Source organism: Tasmannia lanceolata, unplaced genomic scaffold, assembly GCF_043159265.1.
Source record: "Tasmannia lanceolata isolate RefF3 unplaced genomic scaffold, GAP_Taslan_0.1 ptg000013l, whole genome shotgun sequence".
NCBI classification, from domain to species: Eukaryota; Viridiplantae; Streptophyta; class Magnoliopsida; order Canellales; family Winteraceae; genus Tasmannia; species Tasmannia lanceolata.
In genome coordinates, this window is record NW_027518690.1 from 49,546,256 (window position 1) to 49,570,550 (window position 24,295).

The following is a 24,295-nucleotide window of genomic DNA, read 5'->3' on the forward strand; positions in this document are numbered from 1 at the left end:
TCTGTAAAGAAATTAATTTACGTTTACAAGAAAACAGCACGCACAATGCGTGAAACATTTATTCAAGAGAAAAAATATTTATTTTTATAACAAAATTTTTATGAGGGAAAATATAGCTAGAGCTTCAAAATCTAAGCCATTTTAATAGCTATAAAGAAATTTACATTTCTCGGATATTTAAGAGTTAAAGAAAGCTTTACATTAATACAATTTTAAATAGTGCCGGGTTACCGAAGCTTTCTAGTACATATATTTAGGTAAATAAGTTATTTTATAGCTATAGAGAAATTTGCACACATTTCACCCCTTGTGTTTGTCTTTTTCCCGAGAAATTAAACAAAAGTAAATCAATTTCAAGAAAAGACAAGGAAAAGGCGTGGAAGAGTAATGGAAATATCATTTCCATATAAATAAAACAAACTTTATATTTATATGGTTTTAAATAACCTCAGAGTCTTGTAAGCTTTCCCATTATATAAACATCGATAAGGTATTCAATTGCTATTGGGAAATTAAAATTTTGAAGGTTTTAAATAACTCGGGGACTAAATTTAAAAAAAAAAAATAGTATTTTTAATACAATAATAAGTGAAGAAGAGCTGAAGTGTGAAATAGGTATTTGACTGAGGGAAAAAAAAATGCTGCAATGAGGTGTCAATATTATTATTTGGCATGCATGTTCTAAACCTTGGTAAAGACGCAAATTGAGGTGCTAATATCATCTCTCTACTTTCCATTTCCCGAAATCGAAGGGATGAAATTGGCCTCTCCCCCTCACAAATTACCACCGTGAATTATTTTTTTACTCGAATGTTAGCTTATCCACCGGGAGAGAGGGTGGGAGAGGATAGACACTACAGGGACTAAGTGAGGAGAGGGTGAGAAAAGGAGGAAAAAGCAAAAAACTCCACCTATTGATTTTTGGGAAATGATAAATGCACCCCTTTTCATCGCTTGGGACACCCAACTGCATTGTGCGTGGCAATCGGGTCACTTCATTCCTTAAATGTGAAGTACATCATCCTCCTTTGCAGTCAAAGATACACTGTAGCCGGGTGTCCCAAGTAATGAAAAGGGGCACCTTTATCATTTCCCTTGATTTTTTCCTTTTTTCTTAGACACCTCTCAACCACTACTCATTCACGCTCCCTCAGGTCTCTCATTTACCCATGTGCCCTACTCCTCTCCCACCACTTGGAGAAACTAGTTTATCGTGAAAAAAAAAAAAATCAATGGTCGCCAAACATGGTCTAAGAAGTCATACACCATGTTCAACTCAAAAACGTTATATGGGTAGCCGTGGATAAAAGCTGTGTGCATGTTTACCTTTGGATTCAGCAGCTATCATTCCATTTTTAGAGATTTTATATTGTGCCAGGTCGTGAAGTCAAGTTTGCGCGGTACCGCCCTTAATATTTGATCCAACAGCAGACCATTTTTTAAAAGTCTGCTGTTGGATTAAATATCAAAGGTGGTACTTTTATAATACCATCTACACTTGATTTTTCTCCCATAATTTGATTATTTTCTCCCATTTTTAAAGGTAGTCAGGCATAGTTTTCAACTCCTTATTTAATCCTATAGTCATTCAACTACTCATTTGATTACCGAAAGTAAAGCATACTGTCAATATACAAAAGGAAATAAGAAGTAGATTATTGTAAATAGGGGCGATGCCACATGAGAGGAAAGGGGGACAATTGCCCCCCTTAGTATTTTGGAAAAAAAATATATACCTTTATGTTTTAATATTTTTTTATCTTTACCCCCTTTTTTAAAAAATTTGCCCCCCTTTCCAATCCTCCCTAAGATAGAAAATAAGTTTAAAATTTTAATTTTACCATTTTTATCTCCCTTTTTTGTGCAAAATTTACTATAATTTTTGCCCTCTCGTGCAAAATTTCAGATAGAAATTTTTTCTATCTTAATTTTAAGATAGATAAAAAAATTACTATAATTTTTGCCCCCCTTGTGCAAAATTTCTGGCATCGCCCCTGATTGTAATGGGGACCGGTTGGGCCAGGAAGTCAAAGTCATGGGATTGGTTCGTTCTCCAGAAGATGTAATGAAACACTCGCCAACCCACCACGTAGTGATGGGTGTGCTTCCTGCCCACGAGAGAAGAAAGAAGAGCGACAAGGTTCAATTCAGATTTGATTGTTTGCAGCATGGGAGCTGATTACCCAAAAAATGCCTGGGAGCAATGAAAAAAAACACAAAAGATATCTCCTTAACGAAAGCTACATAATATTCCTAGCCACCCATCTTCTTTTGTTTGGTTTTTTTTTTTCAAGATGACAAACAAAGAGGGTTGGAGATGAAGTCACTTTTAGATAAAGATAAATTAGTGTGTGTGAAAATGCAGGGAGAGTGGTGGAAATATCAATGCCCCAAAAGATATATTTAAACAAATAAAATATTCTCTGCAACAGGCTCTAACAAGCGTTTGTAGTCCAACGGTTAGGATAATTGCCTTCCAAGCAATAGACCCGGGTTCGACTCCCGGCAAACGCATTCTCGTTTTGTTTTCCACTTTAAAAACAGAAAACTTTTGAGCTTTTGAACAGTGTTAAATGTTTCCTCTTACATTTCCCATTTATAAAACAGGATGCTTTTGAGTAAATCAACTGTCAAGCCCACTATTGGGGTTTGGTTCAGATCTATTTGGCCTACAGGAGATAGCTCTGATTAGGCCCTATTCGGATATCAATGATCCTTTCAATTGTAGGGCGAGGTGGACCCAGGTTTTACTCGAGGCCCTGTTTGGACTGGAGACATATTTCCTGAGGAGCCCTGTTTGGATTGCAGAAAAATATTTCCTGAGGAAGATTTTTTCCCAGGATTTTCTTTTGTTTCCACGGTTAAGAGGGAACTGGGTTTCATTATATATTAAAGGCCACTGAATAAACTTGAACTGTGGTTGTTCAAGTTACTTTTTATTTCATGTGGGATCAAACAATGGAAAAGGACGAAATTCTGGTGAAGTTTCTCTTTTCAGAACCTTGAATATTATAATAATATCCTCATAAATTATGAGGAGCCCACAAATTTTTACATAATACTCTCGACGTTAGCACCATCATTTGATTTTAGCACTCCACAGTTTTGATATGTGGCGAAAGCTTCTTGTCTAATACTATTTAGAGGGCTGTCAAAAGGTTATTTACAGTTCCCCGGGAGCTCTGACAATGACAATTAAGAACAAAACGACAAGAAGCTTTCGCAAACATATCAAAGGAGCGGAGTGCTAAAATCATTTCCCTTTTTGAAATTAGGTAAGTTACTTGTAAGGATTAAGAGGATTTTTCTTTTCCTTCAGTAAGTAATTAACAGGATTTTGTTACTATGTAGAAGGTTCATTGGGACCTATAAAACCCCTAAATTGTAGCATTAGTCATATTTCATCATGTCATTTTTTGAACTGACTGGAACTTCTTCATCAAGTACCAAACCTAAAACAGAGCATAACAACAAGGATCTATGAACAAATTCACTTTAACAAACCTAAAAGCAACTAACTGACTTCACAACTTCACCCCTGTTGCCAATCTCCAGATGATGCCAAATTCGCACAAAAACATGAACTCGGAACAGTTTCAACCACAGCCCCCTCCATTAGCCGGGGTGTACCAGAAGATTAATTGTTAACACATTCGACACCAAAATATTCCTCAGGAAGGTGGAACTTCAATCCAACAGCCTACAAAAACAACAAGAACAGATAATGTCAACAATGAAGTGAAGCTCTGAGCATGAAAATGGAATGCGAGAAATCACTACATAAGTTCACTTGATGCCATGAAATTAATGAAAATTTTGCAGTGTAATGTGGAAATATGTTAGTTTCTGTGTGTTACAGATGTTTGATCATTTATTGCTAGGTGGCAAAGCCATTTATTATTGCTTCTTTTCTCATCAAGCCAATGTTAATTTCACATCATAGATCTACATCTTGGAGAGAAGTGTATCCCAGAAGTAATGTACTGTGGCCGATGAAATCTTTGGGGTTCGAGAATCATAAAAAGTTGCAAATCGGAGCAATAGGGACAGTAGGTCATGATATTCATTCATCCAGCATATAGAGGCTTTATCATGGCAGAGATTTGGAATTAAATAATTGAAATAATAGCCATCACTCTTGAATGAAAGAATAGCAAATGCATCATAGACACAATGAAAACGATCGAGGATGAGATGAAGAATTTATCTCTAATGCCACATTCCTAAAAGAAGAATAGATTTATTGTCAAAAGTTATCCACAGTTTTAAAGACCAAACAGAACTCCACAGTGTCCACTATTTCAACTGGAATCACTTATTCTCAAGTAGAGTGAGTTTACCTAAAGGTTAACCAAGGAGTTGTGCATTATGATTCATAAGGCCCTGTTCGTTTAAGATTATGGCAACCAATTGTGAGTGCTAAACTGATTATTGGACTCAAACTTAAATGTAATTTTGAGTCTATTAATCGGATTGGCACTCACAATCGGTTGCCATAATCTAAGGCCCTGTTCGTTTAAGATTCTGATAACCGATTGTGAGTGCCAAACCAATTATTGGAATTAAAATTACGTTTAAATTTGAGTCCAATAATTGGTTTAGCACTCACAATTGGTTGTCATAATCTTAAACGAACAGGTCCTAACTCGTAAGTATGATGAGGAAGATTTCAAACCACACTAACAGGTAGCAACTGTTGAAAGTTCATCTTACATATGGTTCAATTAATCAAAAGGAAATCAAAATTCATAATGCAACAAAAAATGAAAACTAGCAATGTGTAATGATAAGAAATAAATAAAAAGAAAGCCTCAATACTACCTGAGCAAATTTAATATCTGCATCACCGTGATCTTTGTCTCTCCCAGCTGCGTCGCCAACATAAAAAGATCTACGAATGCAGAGAGTATTTATATTAACTTGTGTTCCATCTTTCAAGACAACAACAATTTACAAAATCAGACAATTATAACAAGATTGTTCACCAAAGGAAATATTAACATATGAAAGGCGTGAATAACACTATCAGACAGAGTCTTTTAAGGCAGTCTCATAAGAGCTTGACGGGCAGACAATATGTCCTAAACAGTAGGGAATGGCATAATACAAGCTCATTAAAACCTGAAGGAAGTTTACAAGTGAATCTTCCATTTTAGAAATGAAACTATGTGTGAAATAATTGTCTTGATCTGAAAGCAGGCAATTTAAAGAACACTTGTACTAATTACTCAAATAGCTTATGCAAAGGTTCCCATCTTAAATAGGTTTTCAAGTCCATGAACAGAAAACTGGTTAGCCTCAAGTACAACACAATGATACTTCTCTTTCAACTTGTGATGCTTTGCAGTTGACGGACCATTTGGAGGTGACCAGTTTCTAGTATGAAGAGCCTCTAAAGATCAACCAATTGCACAAAATCTTTAGAAGAACAAGAGCGACACCTCTTTCCAATACATAGATACATATAGCCTGCAATATCTGCATATGATTTAGATTATGGGAGCTGGCTCCTTTAGTCAACCTACCAATGGCGGAAAAACTGCAAAGACTTCCAACAGAAGTTCATGGAAGACTGATGTTATTCTGCAAAGAGGAAGACAAGGCTCAGACATCATACCTGAAGATGTCATTTCTTTTTTATTTCTTCGTCTTTTTTTCTAGTTTTTTTTTTCCCCCTAGTTATGCCCCGTAAAACTTTATGTTAACTCTGAAAGCTTGTTTCAGCATGGAAGTATCCAGTGTATTCTTCTAGGGTAAACTATGTACCTTAACTAAATTAAAAAATGATACTAATAATAATAATAATAATAATAAGGGATTTGCTAGGCAATTTCGCGGAAAGCCATTTCATGGCTGGATTTTGCACGTGGGAACAGCTACACAGGTTGACGTTTTTGGCAGATTTTGTCATATTCATTTTCTTAACTTACCAACTTCTCCAACAGCTTAAGCTGTTGGAGAAAGGCTTTATTTATCTTTTATACTTTAACACTCCCCCGCACGTGTGGCCCACTTGGCAAACACATGGCAAATGTGGTCCCACTTTGGGCCGACCATCGCATGTGGACTTTTTGCTATCTGGGAGGTTTGAACTTGAGACCTTTGGCTCTGATACCATGTTAACTTACCAACTTCTCCAACAGCTTAAGCTGTTGGAGAAAGGCGTTATTTATCTTTTATACTTTAACACATTTAATTAATCTCAGGTGGCTGTTCTACAATGCAAAAGCCGGCAGCGAAATGGCTATCTGTGAAATTGCCTAGCAAATCCCTAATAATAATATAATGGGACATTAGTAACATGGTCATAAATCATAAGAAGTATCCAACTCAAACATGAAACAAAACAAGAAAAGCTAATAATTGCAAAGAACAGGCTAGGAGTCATTAGTTCTCTAATGAATACAAGGGCACCAGTTAGACATCATATAAAATTTCACAATTCATGACACATGCTCATTTTGAACTGCCAATTTAATAAATATGCTTCAGTCTACACATAACCATCTAAAGACCTTCATCTTCTAAGATGGTCACCAGAACACATCTCTGACAAAAATTCCTAATCATATGCTAGCCAATTTATGCAGCCCTAAGATTAATTCATGGTCTATATAAAATATTTACACTTCTCCATTCTTCCTCAATAATCATAACAGGGAAATAAAAAGTTACTCTGATGTAATATGAATTAATGCACTTGCTTTGAAACCGCGGAAATAAAATCTCTCCAAAGAAAATAATGCTATAGCCATGGTTTTAAATTTCGACCGAAATCTGAAATTTCGGGTTTCGGTCAAGACCGAAATGTTATGAAATTTCGACCGATTCCCGAAATTGCGTCCGAAATTTAAGGAATTTCATCCAAAAATCTCAGATTTTGTTTATTATTCATATTTTCCCGAAATTACCGAAATTTTGTATGAGATAAAATATTATTTTAATTGATTTTGTCGGATTTCGGCTGAAATTTCGGTTTCGGTGAGGACCGAAACGCATTCCGAAACCGAAATTTGAAACCATGGTTATAGCTGCCATTACATATGCATTACCTTGGCAGAAAATACTATTAGAACATATCTTAAAAATACACAGTAGCAGCAAAAGAAAAGAAAAGCGAACTAACTGATCCATATCAATTGCAATGCCAGAATTGAAGTGTTGCTCCATTATTCTCCACATTCCTGGTTTTGGCTTGCGAAACGGATCATCAGTTTTACTATTGGTCTTCCCTAAACCGCAAGCTACAAAAACCTGCACTCAAATGTATCACAAATTATCAAATAAACTCAATTTTCTAGGAGTATGATAAATATGATATTTGACGAAACAAAAACATTTGATTTTGGAAAAGATAACCAATAGTACGGAAAACAGAGGTCCTTTATCACAAGTGCCGTTTGGGCTAGACTTTTTGTAGAAACAAATAATCTGCAAACACACGAGTGTTTAGTTTGTGTGCACAAATCGCCAAAAAGGTCGTATCTTTGAACCATGCAAAGTTCAGTTAGTGTAACTCCCAAATACATAAAAGGTTAACATGATGACAATATTGTTGGATGCATGAGAACACGAGAAGAAACAGACAATTGCACATGCCAATCATTTTCATATGGCCGAAGGACAGAGACTTGTTGCATGAAAAATAAGCTCACGAGAAACAAAAATGGATTGTGTCACAAATTTTCAGCACACCTGCATTGGGACTTTGACATGCCTCATGAAATTGTTGAGTCGTCCAAGTTTGGAGTCAACAGCTTGCTGTCTTTTATTCTTCCAGCGCTCAATATTGGATTCATTAGTGAAGATTACCTGATGACAAGAGAAACAATAAATTTGCTAACATGAACACTACATCTTCGATTTACAAAAACTATGGATGGGTTTGCACTTTGCAAAATCAAGGCACTCTTAAATAGAAGCAAACAAACCTTCCACCTTAACATTGATGATTCCAATATCTGGAAATCAGAGAATTAGAAGGTGCAGAAAGCAACAAGGAGAGGAACGAACCAGCTTGTAGCCATTGTTGTATAAGCTTTGCAACTTTTCTGGTACTGAAGGGTATAGAATGGACCAAGCATCTGGACCCACTCTGCACTTCATGAAGTAGTGTTAGGTTGTGAATCCACTCATTTGATTGATGTGTTGCTTTATCATGCTTGTTCGAAAAAAAAAAATAGCTTTATCATCAAATTCAGCTAAAAAGAAATCAAATAGATAGCTATAACACGTTCGTCACTCACTGAAAGGATATAATACATATCTGCTTTTTATCCTAAAGCGTAGTAATTGTCATACATATCTGCTTGTTCAAAAACTTGCTTAAGAATTTATTTTCACCAATTTTATTAGAGTGAACAAACAATCAATCTAACCTCTATGTCTGGCGTCATCAAAAGACACCATTGTGCAAGAAAATCAAACATTCAAAAGGATAATTTTCAGCAAAACCAAAGCAGTAGTATAAAGTTGGTAGTCATGCATTTTTATTGGCAAGCATGTTTCATTAAGACTCTGTAGCATGTTACACAAATAGGATAATAGTGCCTTTTTAAACGCAGCAATAAACATCTTTAACAATCAATACCAAATGCAATTTCAATAAAAATCATGATACCTTTTCACAGATGTATTCACGAGACACCCGTCAAAATCAAATGCAGCAATTTTATTGGAATCTTGAAGCCCATCGTCCTATGCATTTCCAATGAAGACAGAACATTAGATGGGACACAAATATCATGTTATGTAACACTACCATGTGACTGGTTTCATTCCAAGGGAATGGGGGAAAATGTCACCAGTCTTCTGCAATAGATTTAATGTAGATATCAGCAATAATGCAGCATGAAAGTACAAAGAAATGATGGATTTGTCATTAACATATCAGAATGAAAGAAAAAAATGGCATCAAACTTAATTTGCAAGGAAAAAAATATTGGAACTGCAAGTTCCAGTAATTATCTGCCAAGCCAAGTTTTCACTAACCGCAAATATGTCCAAAACCTTCAGAAAGGCAATATGCAATATGGAAATAAGTGTTTACCATTTCCTACAACATAAATGACATCATTACTGAAATAAACATTAATTAAAAAAAAGATGTATGAGTGGATAACATGATGGCAGTTTGTAATATCTTGTATAAGTCGGGATTTGATCCAAGAGAAAGGACATGCAGCCTAAGATAAATAATTAGCAAACAGAACTAATCTCACCCGTTCAAGAAAAATGATTGTTTGGAAAGCCTTCCATTTTGGTAAAAGTGTAGCATCCTGGATCAAGAATGAAGTACGCAATGAGCATTCAAACATAATATATAGGAAGAATAAATTCCAATCAGACAAAAATACATGTTTACAGACAAACTGTAATTAGACCTATGTTAAAATAGTAAATCGACAACTGCAGACAATGAAAAAACAAAAAAATGAACCGAGTCAAAATAAAGAAACCTTCTACTTGTTATTGATAACAGAAATGGAGAAAAGTATCAATAAAAACATAAGCTAATAAAAATAAAGAAACCTTGTACTTGTCCTTGACATCAGAAACAGAGAAAACTGTCTCAAGCTCAGCTTCCTCGTCAGATCCACACATCTGAGATCAATTTCATGGAAAGGAAATAATCAGCTTCTCTCAATAATGATACGAGGTCCAAACTATCCCAAAATATATAATCCACTTAACAATTGAGAAGTGGAAAAAGTACAACACTAATGCTACTTAAAATTCAATACAGGAAGTCAATTCTAACCAAAACCACTAGAAATGAAATACCTAGACTTCTAAAATCATAATAAGTGCTTTTGCACAGAAATAAATTAAAAAATATAAATCATGAATATAATTGCTAAAATCAGTATAGAATTGAGAAAAATAGGTGCCTAAGTTGGTACTTTAGAGCAAGAGCAAGGAGGCAGCACAGACTTCAGAGGTTATGCATAACTATTCAAACTGGTAGTGGGTCATCCACACGAATATTTTGGCCATTTGACCAGCATGTATATAAGTTGAAGTGTGTGTTGTATTTTTAATGAGGTTAAATGAACTGATTTGAGACTCCTTAAACCTATCTCTCTATCTTCTTTCTTCAGTTTACATGCGAATTGAATTATAGCTATTTTTTATATGGTATCAGAACATGACGATCAAGATTGACAGGATTCTCTCCTATCCAACACAACAAGATACTTATCTTTCTATTCGAACCACAGGCTTGCATCTGTCATGTGCATATTCTATCTTCCCAACGTTGGAAATTATCTTCTAAAGCCATTACATGTATCTTTGTGGGAAACAACAGTGATCATAATTGATATATATGTTATGATCTCTCCAAACACAATGTCTTAATCTCTCATCATGTTTCCTTCATTGGGTCTCACTTTTTCAATCATGTTTCCTCGATGGGTCTCACTACAACAACCCACTAAAGAATCAACATAAGATTAAGAAGAACGGTAGTTCATCTCGAGATGCAACACATGTCATCTAGTGTCATACAAAGCCCATCCAGCAAGTCATCACTCATCAGAACCATAAACTCCACACTCTCACTCTCATCCCATCCAACCATGCATTAAACACTATTCCCGTCAGCACAAAATCGAATCATGCTTTAGCCTCACAAATTGTTTTTTTAATGGTAAGGTATTTAAGCATTTTGTTAAGAAGTAGACAAAAATGCATCGAAGACCGAGATGGTCAGAACTACAGAAAAGAGAGGAACAAATACAAGAAAATAAAGCAACTCAATCTCATGGGGGAAGGAAATAAAAAAACCTCCAGACAAGGCCAAACAACCCCAGCTCGGGCAAGACCGTCCGCCTCACTAACGGCGACCCTTCTGATATGCCGAAAGGATATAGGAAAGGACCCCACTTGGTTGTGAATCTCATCCACCTGATGAGCAAACCTCCAAGGATGGGGGTGACTCCAGTCATCCATCTGATGACTTTGAGAAAGTCGTCCTCCACCACCAGAGTAGACAAGTTGCTATGCTTGACCAGCATGATACCCTGAAGGACCACCCTAAGCTCAGCAGCTTCATTAGAATTGGCTCTCCCAATTGGGCTACAGAAAGCCCACTTAATGCTTCTAGTCTAGTCCCTAAGAAGACTTCCAACTCCGGTCCAGCCTTGGATTGCCAAAACTTGAACCATCAAAGTTTAGCTTAAACATCCCAGAGTTAAGGGAGTCCACCTAGGATGAGGAGAATCCCTCGACTCCCTACTAATACAAATCTCTCTCCAATGGCACCATAGGTCTGAACTAGAAATGAACTTGAAAGACAGGAGAAACTTAGCCCAAAAAATGCAAAGCAATATGATCATCACGAACGCGAAGAATGACCTTTTGACAGAATTGCAAAAATGCATGTTATTCCTTTCTTTCGAAATCACCCAAATAATTGCTAGCAAGGCTAGCTTCCACGGGATTCTCCCTTTTTCTTCCAGGGAGCAAAGGACAAGCAATCAAGAAGGTTAGCCATACAGGAAGGTAAGATAAACATGAGACCAAATCTCCTAAGGATACAACTCCAAATGGCCCTGGCAAATCTGCAATGAATGAATATATCATCCATTGACTCCCCTGCCTCAATGCAGAAAGAACAATGGTCAATAATCAGCATATGAAGGTTCTTAAGATGGTCCACTGTGAGCATTTTGTTCAGGAAAGCCGTCCACCCAAAGCACGGACTCTAGGATGGGTTGGGATGCACCACACTCCATTCAAATGCGAGGAAAGAGGGCACACAGTGATCTGTTGGTAGAACGACTTGATAGAGAAGGTCCCAGAGGAATCCTAGATACAAACTTACTTATCCTTTCCATGCTTCTTCTTCTTCTTCATCTTCATCTTCTTCTTCTTCTTCTTCTTCTTCTTTTGAAAAGTATCCTTCCCATACTTCTTAATGCAGCAAGAACTCAGCATCTCCAAGAAGCTAGCTATCCGGTCAATTTCTCTTTCAAATAAATTCCATCTAAACTTTTTTTTTTTGAAAAGAAACACGACCATCTAAACTGGATCGTCCAGGAAACATGGTCTTCCTCCCACTGGAAGCAATCCTAAACGAAGGCATCTTTATCTACAACTACCATCATGATGTTTGAAAACGCAAGGCTCGGGAGTTGTTCACCACGCCAGGTATCATGCCAAAACTTGATTTTGTCACCTTTATACACTCTGAACCTTATTCCCTTCTGAAAACTATGCTTATATTTTTGATATCCCTCCACATCGCCATGCCTGTGTTAAGATCATTGATGAGCCATCAACCTTTTCAGAGGTGTCTACTAATAATAAATGGGGAGACATCATGGTGAAAAAATAGATGCTCTATACAGAACTACATGTGGTAAGTCATTCATGGGCCTATAGACAGAAATGTAGTTGGCTTCAAATGGGTGTTCAAGGTAAAGCAAAAGCCATACAGTAACATTGAGATATACAAGGCCATGCTGATGGCAAAGGATACAATCAGAGGCATGGTATTGATTATGAAGAAACCTTGAGCCCTGTAGTTAAGAGTACAACAATCATATGCATCTTGCTCTAGCTAACTTGCTCAACTGGACCCTCAGTAGATGGACAAAAAGAATGTGTTTCTTCACAGGTTACTAAAAGAAGAGGTATACATAGAGCAACCAGAGAAAGGTTTAAAGTTGTAGATAGCGGTAAATTCATGTGTAGACTTAAGAAAATGAGCAAGATCCTAGTGCATGGCTTGATGAAACTCATTAGTATCTAGGATCATTGACTACTGGCGAAGGAGAAAACAAACTTAAATAGGGATGGTGCTGATTTTGGTGTATGTGGATGCTATTATAAATACCAGGAGGGACCAGTGATAGTCCCGAGATACATGGTCTCAAAAACGGTCTCAAAAATAGTCTAAAAGAAACCATAGATATGAAGTACTAGGAGATCCAGACATGCAAATCCATGATAGGATATTGTTTTTCCAAGTGTATGCCTAATATCATGGAGCCAGAGGAGTAAAAAGCAGGCAAATGTCGTCAAATCAAGTGCAAAGCTGATTACGGGTCTATGACGCGTACTACGGCTCCATCTGAGGTCACAAACATGCACTATACTGTGACATTATCACCATGGTTGTAAATTTCCACCAAAACTGACAAGAAACAACCGAATGTTTCCGTTTTCATCCCCACCGAAATCAAAACTGAAAGTCTGAAACGACTGAAAGTCTGAAATGCATAAACCAAAATCGCAAGTGTAATAGTGATATACTATATGTATTACAAAATTGTAACTATATGACTTGTATGCAAAGTGAGGTGTATGTATTATGTATAAATATTTATATGAATTCCATGTAAAGTTTGGTATGTACAAAATTATCAGACATGCGCGACAGTGATGTCATTAGGTGTTCGATATTTATTTTTTTTGAATGGTCAAAATTTTATTGAAACAAAAGACTGAGATGGTCAGAAGAGTACAACCAATAAAGAGAAAAAATACAGATAGAAATGAGAGTAGAGCAGGAGGGAGGCCAATCACAACTCAAGGCAGCAGAAAATCATTTTGTTCGATGGCCAATAACCGAACCCCCTCCATGGCTAGTCTATCCGCCTCACCATTTGCCGAATGCCTGACATGGCGGAAGGAGATACTCAAGGTACCCACAATATCTCTGATCTCCTCAAAGATCTCAGCAAATCTCCACGGAAAAATATGGGAGCCATGTAACCAACGGATAACATTAAAAGAATCCCCTTCTATGATCACTCTATTTAGTTATACTCTCTCTAAAAACTTGATACCTGATATGCCGATCACGCCTCGGCCTCACTCGCATCCGCCACACCAATGGGCCTGCATAGGTCCATTTCACTTGACCCCATCATCTCTGTTAAAGTATAAAACATTAAATAATGCCATCTCCATCAACTTAAGCTATTGGTGTAACTGGTTGTTTCACATGGTATCAGAGCAAAGGTCCTGAGTTCAAACCTCCTTGATAGCAAAAATCCATATGCAATGGACAAACCCAAAAGAGGGGCCACATTTGCCACGTGTAGGCCAACCCTAGAAAGGGGGGCCAAGCGTGAGGGGGAGATTTAAAATATAAAAGATTAAATAACGCCATCTCCATTAGCTTAAGCTTTTGGAGTAAGTGGTAGTTTCACAATCTCTAAGGACTCCTCCTATACTAGACGGGCCCGGATTTTCAAGACTTGAGCCATCAAAGAAGCTTTAAAAATCCAGGAGCCGGCGGCTCCCATACCTGTACAATTGAAGGCCTCATTTCTAAATCACAGCAAACCTCCCTCCCTCCCATTCCACAAATCTAATGCCGAAACAAATCTGAAGATTGGGAGAGTCTTCACCCAAAAAATTGTAAGTGATGTCACCTTTTTGATAGATAAGAGGAACTCTTTGTGTACCCCTTAAATATCATGGCATTCATCTATTTCCATAGCACCTAAATACCTCACGAAAGGAGGTTTTTCATAATATTTTGCCTTTCTTCCTCCAAGGAGATGTTTGCCAGCAACCCAAAAAGCCAACAAAGTGTTCTGGGAACACCCAAGATATTCCAAATCTTTGCAAAATGTTGCTCCAAATCTCCCTGGCTACCTTATAGTGGATGAATAAGAGGTCCACTGATTCCCCAGCTTCAATACATAGAGCACAATGCCCAACAATCACCATTTTCAAATCATTAGGGATGGTTGTTTTGCTTACATGATGGTTTCTTAGTGTGTATTTGTGCTTATTCTAGCATTTCCTGAAGTTTCATCTTTAAATTCTAGCATTTGCATATGTTTTCTTGATTATACATGATCTCCACAGAAACTTCCAACTGACACCAAAATGTTTCCATTTTCGTGGTGACCGAAACCGAAATTTAAAACCTTAAATACCATAGCGCCATTAAATTGTCACTGAACCCTATGTCTATGCTAGCAGTAAGTGTGTTGAAAGTAACCACCATTTTGTTCATGAGAAAGTAGATAGTAAAATTTATCCGTGCTATGTTACCAGTCGAAAGCCGACACTTTCACAGAAGAGCTCACGGCCAAGCATCACCTCTATATGGTAGACAAGATGAACACGTCACAAAAGGACATGTGTCAACTTGAGGGGTGGGGGTTGTTAGAAGTGGATGAATACAGGTATCTTGGTCATTTGACTAGGATGTATTTAAGGCAAAGTGCGCTCTATATTTTTGCACTAAGTTGAATGAGCTGAGTTAAGACTCTTAAACCTGTCTCTTTTTTTTAATGGACTCCTAAGGCTATCTCTCTAACTTGTCTCTTCTCTATCTCAAAAACAAATTGGATAATAGCTATTTTTTACATGAACAACCTTTCAGTGTTATTGATTATCTTATGTTTGGGTTCATATGTTATTGTCTAGCCTTCCCAAATACTGGCAACAAGAACATAAACTAGCTACAAGCAAAATGCAAATCACAGCAATATACAAAAGATGGATGTGGAATTGTTGAAGTTGCTGGTCTTCCTCCTATTAAATCCAATGATTATAGGAATTTAAATATACCTCCACGAGTATGAAATAAGTCTAACAATAGGTTTCAAAGACTACTAATGCCAGCCCACAACAAAGCAAAAAAGGTAGGTCAATCAACCATAAAAGTGAATGGCATGAAAGTGAAAAGCCTAAATAGTATTAAAAAGTTTCAACCAGTATTATATCACATACACGCTTAGACCAATGATAGTTATACAATGAAAGATAAACCATCTAGCCCTTTTGATTTTTTTGTTTATGGCTGGAGTGAACTTTTAGATGTTTAGACGCCTCCTTGGAACCAGACTAAGCGACCCATAAACCGATAGGATGAATTCTTTCCATATGATAGACAAGCTCCACAAATTAGGGCTATCTTCAAATGTCCTCCCCTCACAAAGCCCTCGAGCTTACTTATATATAACCAGAGGATTCTCCTTCCAGGCCTATGCGCACAACTATTTTTGTCATTCTGATTTTTCTTTGAACAACTGAGATGCGCACCGACTAGTCTCTGTTCATACATCTCCTCTGCTTCTAGATCCTGAGGCAGTAATATATTGTATTGAATTAGGAAGGGAAAGTTAAGGAAGCTCAGAGAAAACAAGGAGATTTCAACACGAGACTGAGGACACCACCATCCAGAAGGGCGACAAATGAAGGAAGGGTTTTTTTGCAAACTACCAACCACCACGAAGAAAATGTGCGATTTCGCTTCTTACCTGGGGACGGGAAGTGCCAGGAATGTGGATGCCATAACTTTAGGCGACAGGAGGAATGTCAGAGATGCTATACAAAGAAGGCGAACGGGAAGAACATGAACCATGCTGTAAACCGGCAAAAGCAGGAGGACGGATATGTAGCGAGGAAAGACCGGCTGTGGCCGGAGGATGGAAACCCTAGAATTTCTGAGGAAGATGACACTAGGGTGGTGGTGATCTCTGGAGAACAGGTGAAACAGAGAGAAAAACTATTGAAAACCTGTTTGATTGGAAGAGTTAAAAAGAATCAATGGGAGCTTGGGGAGATCTGGAAATGGGCTAGATGGTTTTGGGATTTGCCGGAACTCCCGGAGCCATTCATCATTAGCAAAAACGAAGTTCTTTTTGGGTTCGAATCTGAACAACAAGCTTCAATGGTTTTTGACAGAGGGGCAATTGCATTTGGAGAGTATCTCTTATCGCTCTACCCTTGGCACCCGGCTTCAAAACCGGAGCTAAGGCTATATGGATTCGTTTCTACGGTCTCCCTCTCCACGCCGGGGCTCATTCTACGGCGGAAACCCTGGTGGCTCTATTCAGCACCGTCATGAAAATAGGGACGAACAGAGATAATCCCCAATGCCTTGAATATGCCAAAGCTAGGGTATTTACTTCCGAATGGGCTTTCCTGAAGTCAGTGGTTCGTTTGAAGGTGGACGACAGGAATTATTCTATTGGAGTTGCCGGTGAGTTTGGCGAAGATCTGAGGATTGCGGCGAATTCTGGAACTAAAAATGTGAACTATTATCCTTTCAAAGTGAATGGGTCATTGCGTGAGTGTGAACCAGTATCAGACTTTGGCCGGAAAACGAACGGTGGCGTTCCGATTAGGGTCGATGGAAAATCAAAGAAGATGTATCACTTGGCGGTGGATGAATCTACGAGTCAATCCAACGGTCGAAATTCCTTGGATGATTTTTGGCTAAAGGAAAGGAAACGAAAAGGGAAGAACCAATGGGGGAGAAGCATGATCAGGAGCGGGTGGGGACACGTGACCAGAGTTCAAAATTCAAAATATTAAAGCATGATAATGTGGCGGAAAATTACTGGGGTCTCATTCGGCGTGACTGGGAATTCGATGATCATTACCCGATGGCAGAAATTGGTGTGGATAGAAGAAGGGTTACACATGAATCGTTGGATGGTGATCTAATCGCATCAAGGAATCTGGAAAAGGTGAAGGGCAATCTGGTAATTACCAAAAAAAATGATGGGTCGCCCTCATGTCAGGATAATATGACTAAAATTGAGGATAATAGGGTTGGCGTGCTGGTACAGTATCGAGAAGACGGGCTGGAAAACTTCTCGAAGGGTCGCATGCAGGAGGACAGTTGGCAATGTAAGCTTCGAAGTAGGGAAACAGATGGCGGAAAACACCGTCTAAAAGCTAATGTACGAAATAGAACCCATGTCTCTCTGTCAAAAAAATGGAGATCTTCCAGGGAGGGAAGAAAAGAAATACGGGGTGAATCACGGCTTTCTCAAAGATTAATCGAAAGATATCTTCAGATTCTGGTGGATCGGGAGATTGAACGGAAATGGTTTCGTAGCCAGAAACGCCCGAGAAAGAACTGAAAATCAGTTATCTACCGAAAGGAGGATGTCATACAGGAGTACATCGCATATGCTAGCTGAAGATGACAGTAAAAACAGATACCCTAGCGGAATCGGCGAAGAAAGTGACGGAGGGAGAAAGTTCTCTGCATATTCAGGATAAGGGATTGGAGATGAATGGAAGAGTCCTTTCTTCCTCTTATGCTGATGGTATGGGGAAGCCAAACGAAGTGGAGATGTTGATCGAAGGACCCATCCTTCCTGTACCGGTTGTGAATCTGGAGGGAGCAACGACGGATCATGAAATCGTGAAACATTCTGTGGCCAATCAAAATGACAACCTCCGGGTGCTGTCTGTTGTGGTGGAATCTCTAGAAAACTCGACTGAAATGTCGGGTTCTTTTGCGGGATGTCATGATCAGCTGAAAGAGGTGGATTCCATGGAGGTGGAATTGCAAAATAGAATTAAGGAATGTTTACACGGAAACGATGGAGCATCTAACGAATGTTCAACCCACAAGGACGATTTTGAAGCTCTATTGGAAATGGGGCAGGATTTTGGAATCCTTTTCGAGGAAGATATCTCATTAACGAAGAAGATGGCCCGAGAAATCGATAATAGAGAGAGCAAAAGGCCTCGGCAAACAAAGGAGGGAAGGGAAGCAGGGAGCTGAGGCGATTACACTGAGGGTAATCGGGGTAAGGGTTCTATACAAATTTCTGTTTTAAAATGAAGGTTATATTCTAGAATATCAAAGGGTTGGGATCGGAGAGGAAAACATTGGCGTTGAAAGACCTTTGTTATATAAGAAAGCCCGATATCCTAGTAATTGTGGAGTCAAAAGTTTCTGGGGTGTCGGAGCGCCTTAACGATGATGTATGGGGGAGATCAAATAGACACTAGGAGGGTAAAGACTCAAGAGGGTCTTCTGGAGGTATAATCGTGATCTGGCGACAATATGTTTGAGAGGGTGAATAGTTTCATCAAGGAACATTCAATCTCAATCCAATTCCAGTCTCGGGTGAATAACTGTCAGCGGTTGAAGACGGCTGTATACGGACCATCAAGGGCGTCTGAAAGAAGATACTTATAGCCAGAATTAAGTAGCATCAGAGATCTGTGGCAGGGACCTTGGCTCGTTGGTGGGGATTTTAATACAGAACGCTTCCCTGTGGAGAAAAATAGAGGGGGTTCAATCACTACCAGTATGCGGAACTTTTCAAATTTCATTCAAGACTGCGAACTGGTGGATCTTCCATTAGAGGGGGCAAGATTTACATGGACGAACAATCAAGATAGATTGGTGTTAAGCAGGCTGGACCGTATCCTAATATCAAAGGAATGGGAGGAAGATTTTCAGTTAATATGTCAGCATGCGCTACCTCAACCTATCTCTGATCACAATCCAATGATGATATTAATGTCTGGTTTTAGTGGTGGCCCAAGACCATTTAGGTTTGACATGGGATTGTGTGATGTGGAGGAACTCAACTCAAATATTCAGCAATGGTGGAATGATGAGTCGGTGGAGGGTTGGAAAGGTTTTGCGGTGTGTAGGAAATTGAAACCCATAAAACTCAAGATTAAAGACCGGACGAGACAAGCAAAACTAGCGAAAGAATTCAAAAAGGAGGAGGTATTGTCGAAGTTGGGCCAGCTGAATCTGAATCCTCTTTGGAGGAGGTGGATCTACAAATGAGGGTTGAGTTGCTTGCGGAGTACGAGGACATTATACGGAAAGAGGAGATTAGTTGGCGGCAAAAATCCCGTATTACATGGCTAAGGGAGGGGGACATGAATACCAGATTCTTTCACCAAATGGCTTCTACACGAAGCAGAGTCAATGCGATCAATTGTCTATTGATGGATGGGAGGCTTATGGAGGAGAGGGAAGAGATCCGAAATCATATTGTGAGTTACTATCAGAATCTATACTCTGCACAATACAATCGGCGCCCAAAACTTCATGGTCTGAACTTTAGAAAGGTACCTGAGGATCGGATAAAATGGCTTGAGAGACCGTTCACCTTGGAGGAGATTGAAGTAGCCCTCAAAACCCTACGGAAAGATAAGGCTCCGGGGCCAGACGGCTTCCCAATGGCCTTTTATGATCAACACTAGGGAGACTCTCAAAGGTGACATTCTCGTGTTCTTCCTCGAGTTCCATGACAGGGGAATTCTTAACAAAGCCATTAACACAACCTTCATCACTTTGATCCCCAAAATTAGTGGAGCCGTAGAGATTAAAGATTTCATGCCGATTAGCCTCGTCCATGGGGTTTACAAGCTATTAGCTAAAGTACTGGCCGGTAGACTCAAGGCGGTAATGGGCGAGATAATTTCCAGGGGGCATTCATCAACAATAGACAAATCCTTGACGGGGTTCTAATAGCTAATGAAGTCCTCGACTCGGTTAAGCGTGATGGGGGCAGTGGTATCATTATAAAGGTGGACATCGAAAAGGCATATGATCACGTCGACTGGTGGTCCCTAGATTATATAATGGATCATATGGGATTTGGAATCAAATGTAGAGGGTGGATGAAGGTTTGCGTTTCCTCGGCTTCTTTTTCCATCCTCATCAACAGGTCTCCTGAAGGCTTTTTTTGGATCCACGCGCGGAATTCGTCAAGGTGATCCCCTATCTCCATACCTATTCATCATGATAGCTGAAGTCTTGAGCAGCTTCTTTAACAAGCCGGAGGAGTTGGGATACATCGAGGGGCTTGAAGTGTCTGAAAATTCCACGGCGGTCACTCATTTACAGTTTGCCGACGACACTCTGGTATTCTTGAAGAACAGCGCGGAATAGGTAATGAATCTCAAGCTTCTGTTCAAATGGTTTGAAATTGCTACTGGCCTTAAAAATCAACATGTACAAGAGCGCGCTTGCGGGTATTAATATTGATGAAAGTCAAATATCGGCTCATGCTGAAAAAATGGGGTGTATGTCTACCTCACTTCCAATATCACATCTCAAGCTCCCACTGGGTTTCAGGGTACTATAAAAAACACAAAAGGATCCCGTAGTGGAAAGGGTCTGAGGAAGTTGGCATCATGGAAAAAGAAGTATCTATCTTTTGGGGTAGAATCACCCTTATAAAGGCTACATTGGCCAATATGCCTGTCTATTTCATGTCGTTATTTAAAATTCCAGTAACGGTGGCCAAGAGAATTGAAAAGTTGCAAAGGGATTTTCTTTGGGAAGGGTTAGAAGACGGGAAAAAACTGAAGCACTTACTCAAATGGGAAAAGCTATGTAAATCAAGAAAAAATGGCGGGATTGGGATTGGGAAGGTAAGGAATAGAAGCAAATCCCTTTTGGGAAAATGGCTGTGGCGGTTCGGGTTTGAGAAGAATGCCTTGTGGCGTAACATCATTGGGAAGAAGTATGGGAGCAGTTGGGGTGATTGGACTTGCCGGGCCCCACCTCAGGGGAAGGGGTCGGGGGCATGGAAATCTATAAGCTCTGTTCGGGAAGCGTTTACTCCATTGGTCCGATTTAAAGTGGGATCGGGTGTAAACGTCCAACTTTGGTTGGATCTTTGGCTTGGAGACCGTCCTCTTAAGGAGATATTCCTTGACTTGTTCAGACTAGCAGTTGACCAACATGCTTTGGTGGCGGACAATTTCAACAGAGGCGAAGACAATGGTAAATTGGTATGGGATATACAAATGGGGAGGAATCTAAAAGATGAAGAAATCAACCACTTTACAACGCTACTTCGCAGTTTGGAGGCCTGCTATTTCTCACCCCATGAAGAGGACAGACTCCTTTGGCAACCGGAATCGGAGGGAGATTTCACGGTACGATATTTCTTTCAGCAACTAACCAATGATGAAGGTACTAATTCTCGATGTCACAGTATCCGACACCAAGTAATCCCACCTCGAGTTAAGGCTTTTGCTTGGACCGTATCGAAGTCTTTTCAGATAAAGCGAGGCATTGGAGACATATTACTCTGGAAATAAAATTATCTCTTATTGCGTGAGCAAATGCGAATGGAAAGCTATCATATCCAACTGGAATTGCTCTTAGAAACTAGAATGTGATACTGTATGAAAGAAAGCCTTGAGATCTAATTACTCCACAATGGGTTGTGCCAAGGGAGGGCTGGTTAAAAGTAAATTTTGATGACAGTTCATTAGGAAACCCCGGACCCACGGGCTTTGGTGGGCTAATTCGGGACTCCACTGGTAGAATTTTAATATCGTATTCTGGGTCGGCGGGGACATGCGATGCTAATGAGGCAGAGGCGAGGGGACTGCTCTTTGGGCTCCGATGGTACGCTAATAACAACTTAGGTCCACTAATAGTAGAGGGGTTATCAGCTGGGCTAGTAATAAAGGAGGTGGGCCATGGAGATTAAACCACATTATTGACAAGATTCGAGATCTTGTTCGTCGTATTCATCCCCAACTTGTTCACCAGAGGAGAACGGCCAACTCTGAGGCGGATGCACTGGCCAAAGAGGGGGTCTATGGAACGGGAACAAATGTAACTTATTGTAATTCTTTGGATCGTATATAGGCTTTTTTATGCCGAATTCCTGATTGCGTTGATCTACTGGGACATCTTGTCCCTCATTTTTTTATTAAATAAATTATAGTTAATTTTTAAAATTAAAAAAAACCACGCAAAGGAATGAGAACACTCCCATTTTCCTAAACGTCTGTTTTCTAAAAATAATCCATGGTTAGCAAACACCCAAAATGTATTGTTCCATACCCAAGACTTGTACCACTCAAGATTGGAATAGCATCAATAATGAATTGGACTAGTTAAACTACTTCAATAGGTAATCTGACTACCTGCTGTTTCTTTGAATCCCTCTCCTTGAATTCACCGATCTCATCTTCATCTCTTTTATCGGCCTGAAACAGATAATAAGATTAACAAAAACACACACACACAAAAAAAACACTAATAATAAGTACAACTAGGACTTTCAAATGGACGCATTTTCTACCATTGATTCCTTCAAACTCGTTTTCTCGTCACCATCAATCTTAGCTTCATCAGCCTTACGAACCTGAAAATTAATAATTAGCCTCATTAACCTGAAAATTAACAAATTGGACTGGTTAAAGTGTTAAACTACGTCAATTCACAATCTGCCTACCTTCTGTTTCTTTGAATCACTCTCCTTGAACTCATTGATCCCACCTTCATCTGTTTTCTGGATCTGAAACAGATAATAAGATTAACAAGACACACGAAAAAGAACAGCACTAGTAAAAACTGTAAAGACTTTCAAATGGACACATTTTCTACCATTGATTCCTTTAAACACTTTTTCTCACTTTCATCAACCTCAGCTTCGTCAGCCTTACGAACCTGAAAAAATAATAAGCAAGTCTCGTGTATTCATTGGTTCCCTTTGATTTCATTGGATACATGGATTTTTAGATTTTATAATTCAGGATTGTAAAATCCTAGATTTTACAAGCTACTAAACCCTGAATTTTATAAGCTAAAACCTAGATGTTATCATCTAAAACCTGGATTTTACACTCCTGAAAATGTACAATCCAGTTTTTAACATATAAAATTCAGGTTTTATAGCCTGTAAAATCCAGGATTTTACAATCCTTGATTATAAAATCCTTATATCCAAACAGCCTGTAAATGAATAGAGTACTGAGAAAGAAAAAAAATCATTCCAGACCTCATTCTTATCACCTCCCATCCCCAGATTGTTCAACACCTCCTGGTCAGAGTTCTGAAATTCCCAACAGAGAATGTAGAGGAAGAGAAAAACAATCAAAATTATTCAAAATAAGCTTAACAATCTAAAAATAACCAAAAACCTTAAGCGATGAGAAACCCTTTATATTCTCCGTCGGCTGTGATTCCCTCGGAAAGCAATCCAAATGGTGCCATTGCATTAAATCGAACACTTTCGAAACTCTATTGACCAAACCTAACCTCAGAGAACCCCTAGGAATGGTTTTCGAACACTTCTTACAAGAAGATCGATTGGATTTCGCGTACTCTGCAACTATCTCCATTAATGCTCTGAAATGTCAAGAACTTAGGGCAGGTTCGGAGGAAGAGGAGATTAGAGGGGTTAGGGTTTTGTGGGAAATGATGGGGATTCAGAGATTTCAGCATAGAGGAGAGGAGAAAGCTAGGGTTTTCTATCGACCCCTTTTCGGAAGATCCTTTCCTGCCATTTTGCGCTGAGCTGAATTGGGAGATGATTTTTTCGCCCCTCAATAACGTGAATTGTGGGCAGACTTTAACGCTTTTTCACGTCAAATCACGTTACAATGGGGCGCATTATCCTATAGTGGGGCGAAAACAATATTGCATGCTCGATTTTGTAATGAGCGGGAGGAAATGCCATTCGAGTGGCAACCTCGGTTAAATAGTGAGTCACGAACATAGCGGGTCCCACACTTTAGCTTAGGTCAAAGGTTGGGTTGGGTTGGGTTGAGGCCTTGGGCAAAATACTAGGGGTGCAAC

At 39.0% G+C, this 24,295-nt stretch overlaps 1 protein-coding gene and 1 non-coding gene across 3 annotated transcripts; one reads left to right on the forward strand and one right to left on the reverse strand.

Moving 5' to 3' along the window:
* The first annotated feature begins 2,442 nt into the window (after positions 1–2,442).
* On the forward strand, positions 2,443–2,514 carry TRNAG-UCC (transfer RNA glycine (anticodon UCC)). The gene has a single exon. It is a non-coding gene; the product is annotated as a tRNA-Gly (tRNA).
* Positions 2,515–3,371: 857 nt separating this feature from the next.
* LOC143890454 (phosphoesterase) lies at positions 3,372–24,163 on the reverse strand. Of its 2 annotated transcripts, XM_077395146.1 has the most exons (14): positions 23,638–24,161; positions 23,496–23,549; positions 23,102–23,164; positions 22,950–23,012; positions 22,797–22,859; positions 22,639–22,701; positions 9,532–9,603; positions 9,222–9,278; positions 8,621–8,697; positions 8,014–8,095; positions 7,696–7,812; positions 7,127–7,254; positions 4,822–4,891; positions 3,372–3,700 (listed from the first exon to the last, which is right to left on the reverse strand). In XM_077395146.1, the coding sequence occupies exons 1-14, from the start codon at positions 23,836–23,838 to the stop codon at positions 3,638–3,640; spliced, it is 1,173 nt and encodes a 390-aa protein (XP_077251261.1). In that variant the 5' UTR covers positions 23,839–24,161; the 3' UTR covers positions 3,372–3,637. The 2 variants fall into 2 exon arrangements, with proteins under 2 accessions (XP_077251261.1, XP_077251262.1); XM_077395147.1 differs by lacking the exons at positions 22,639–22,701; positions 22,797–22,859 and having other exon boundaries at positions 23,638–24,163.
* Between the last annotated feature and the right edge of the window lie 132 nt (positions 24,164–24,295).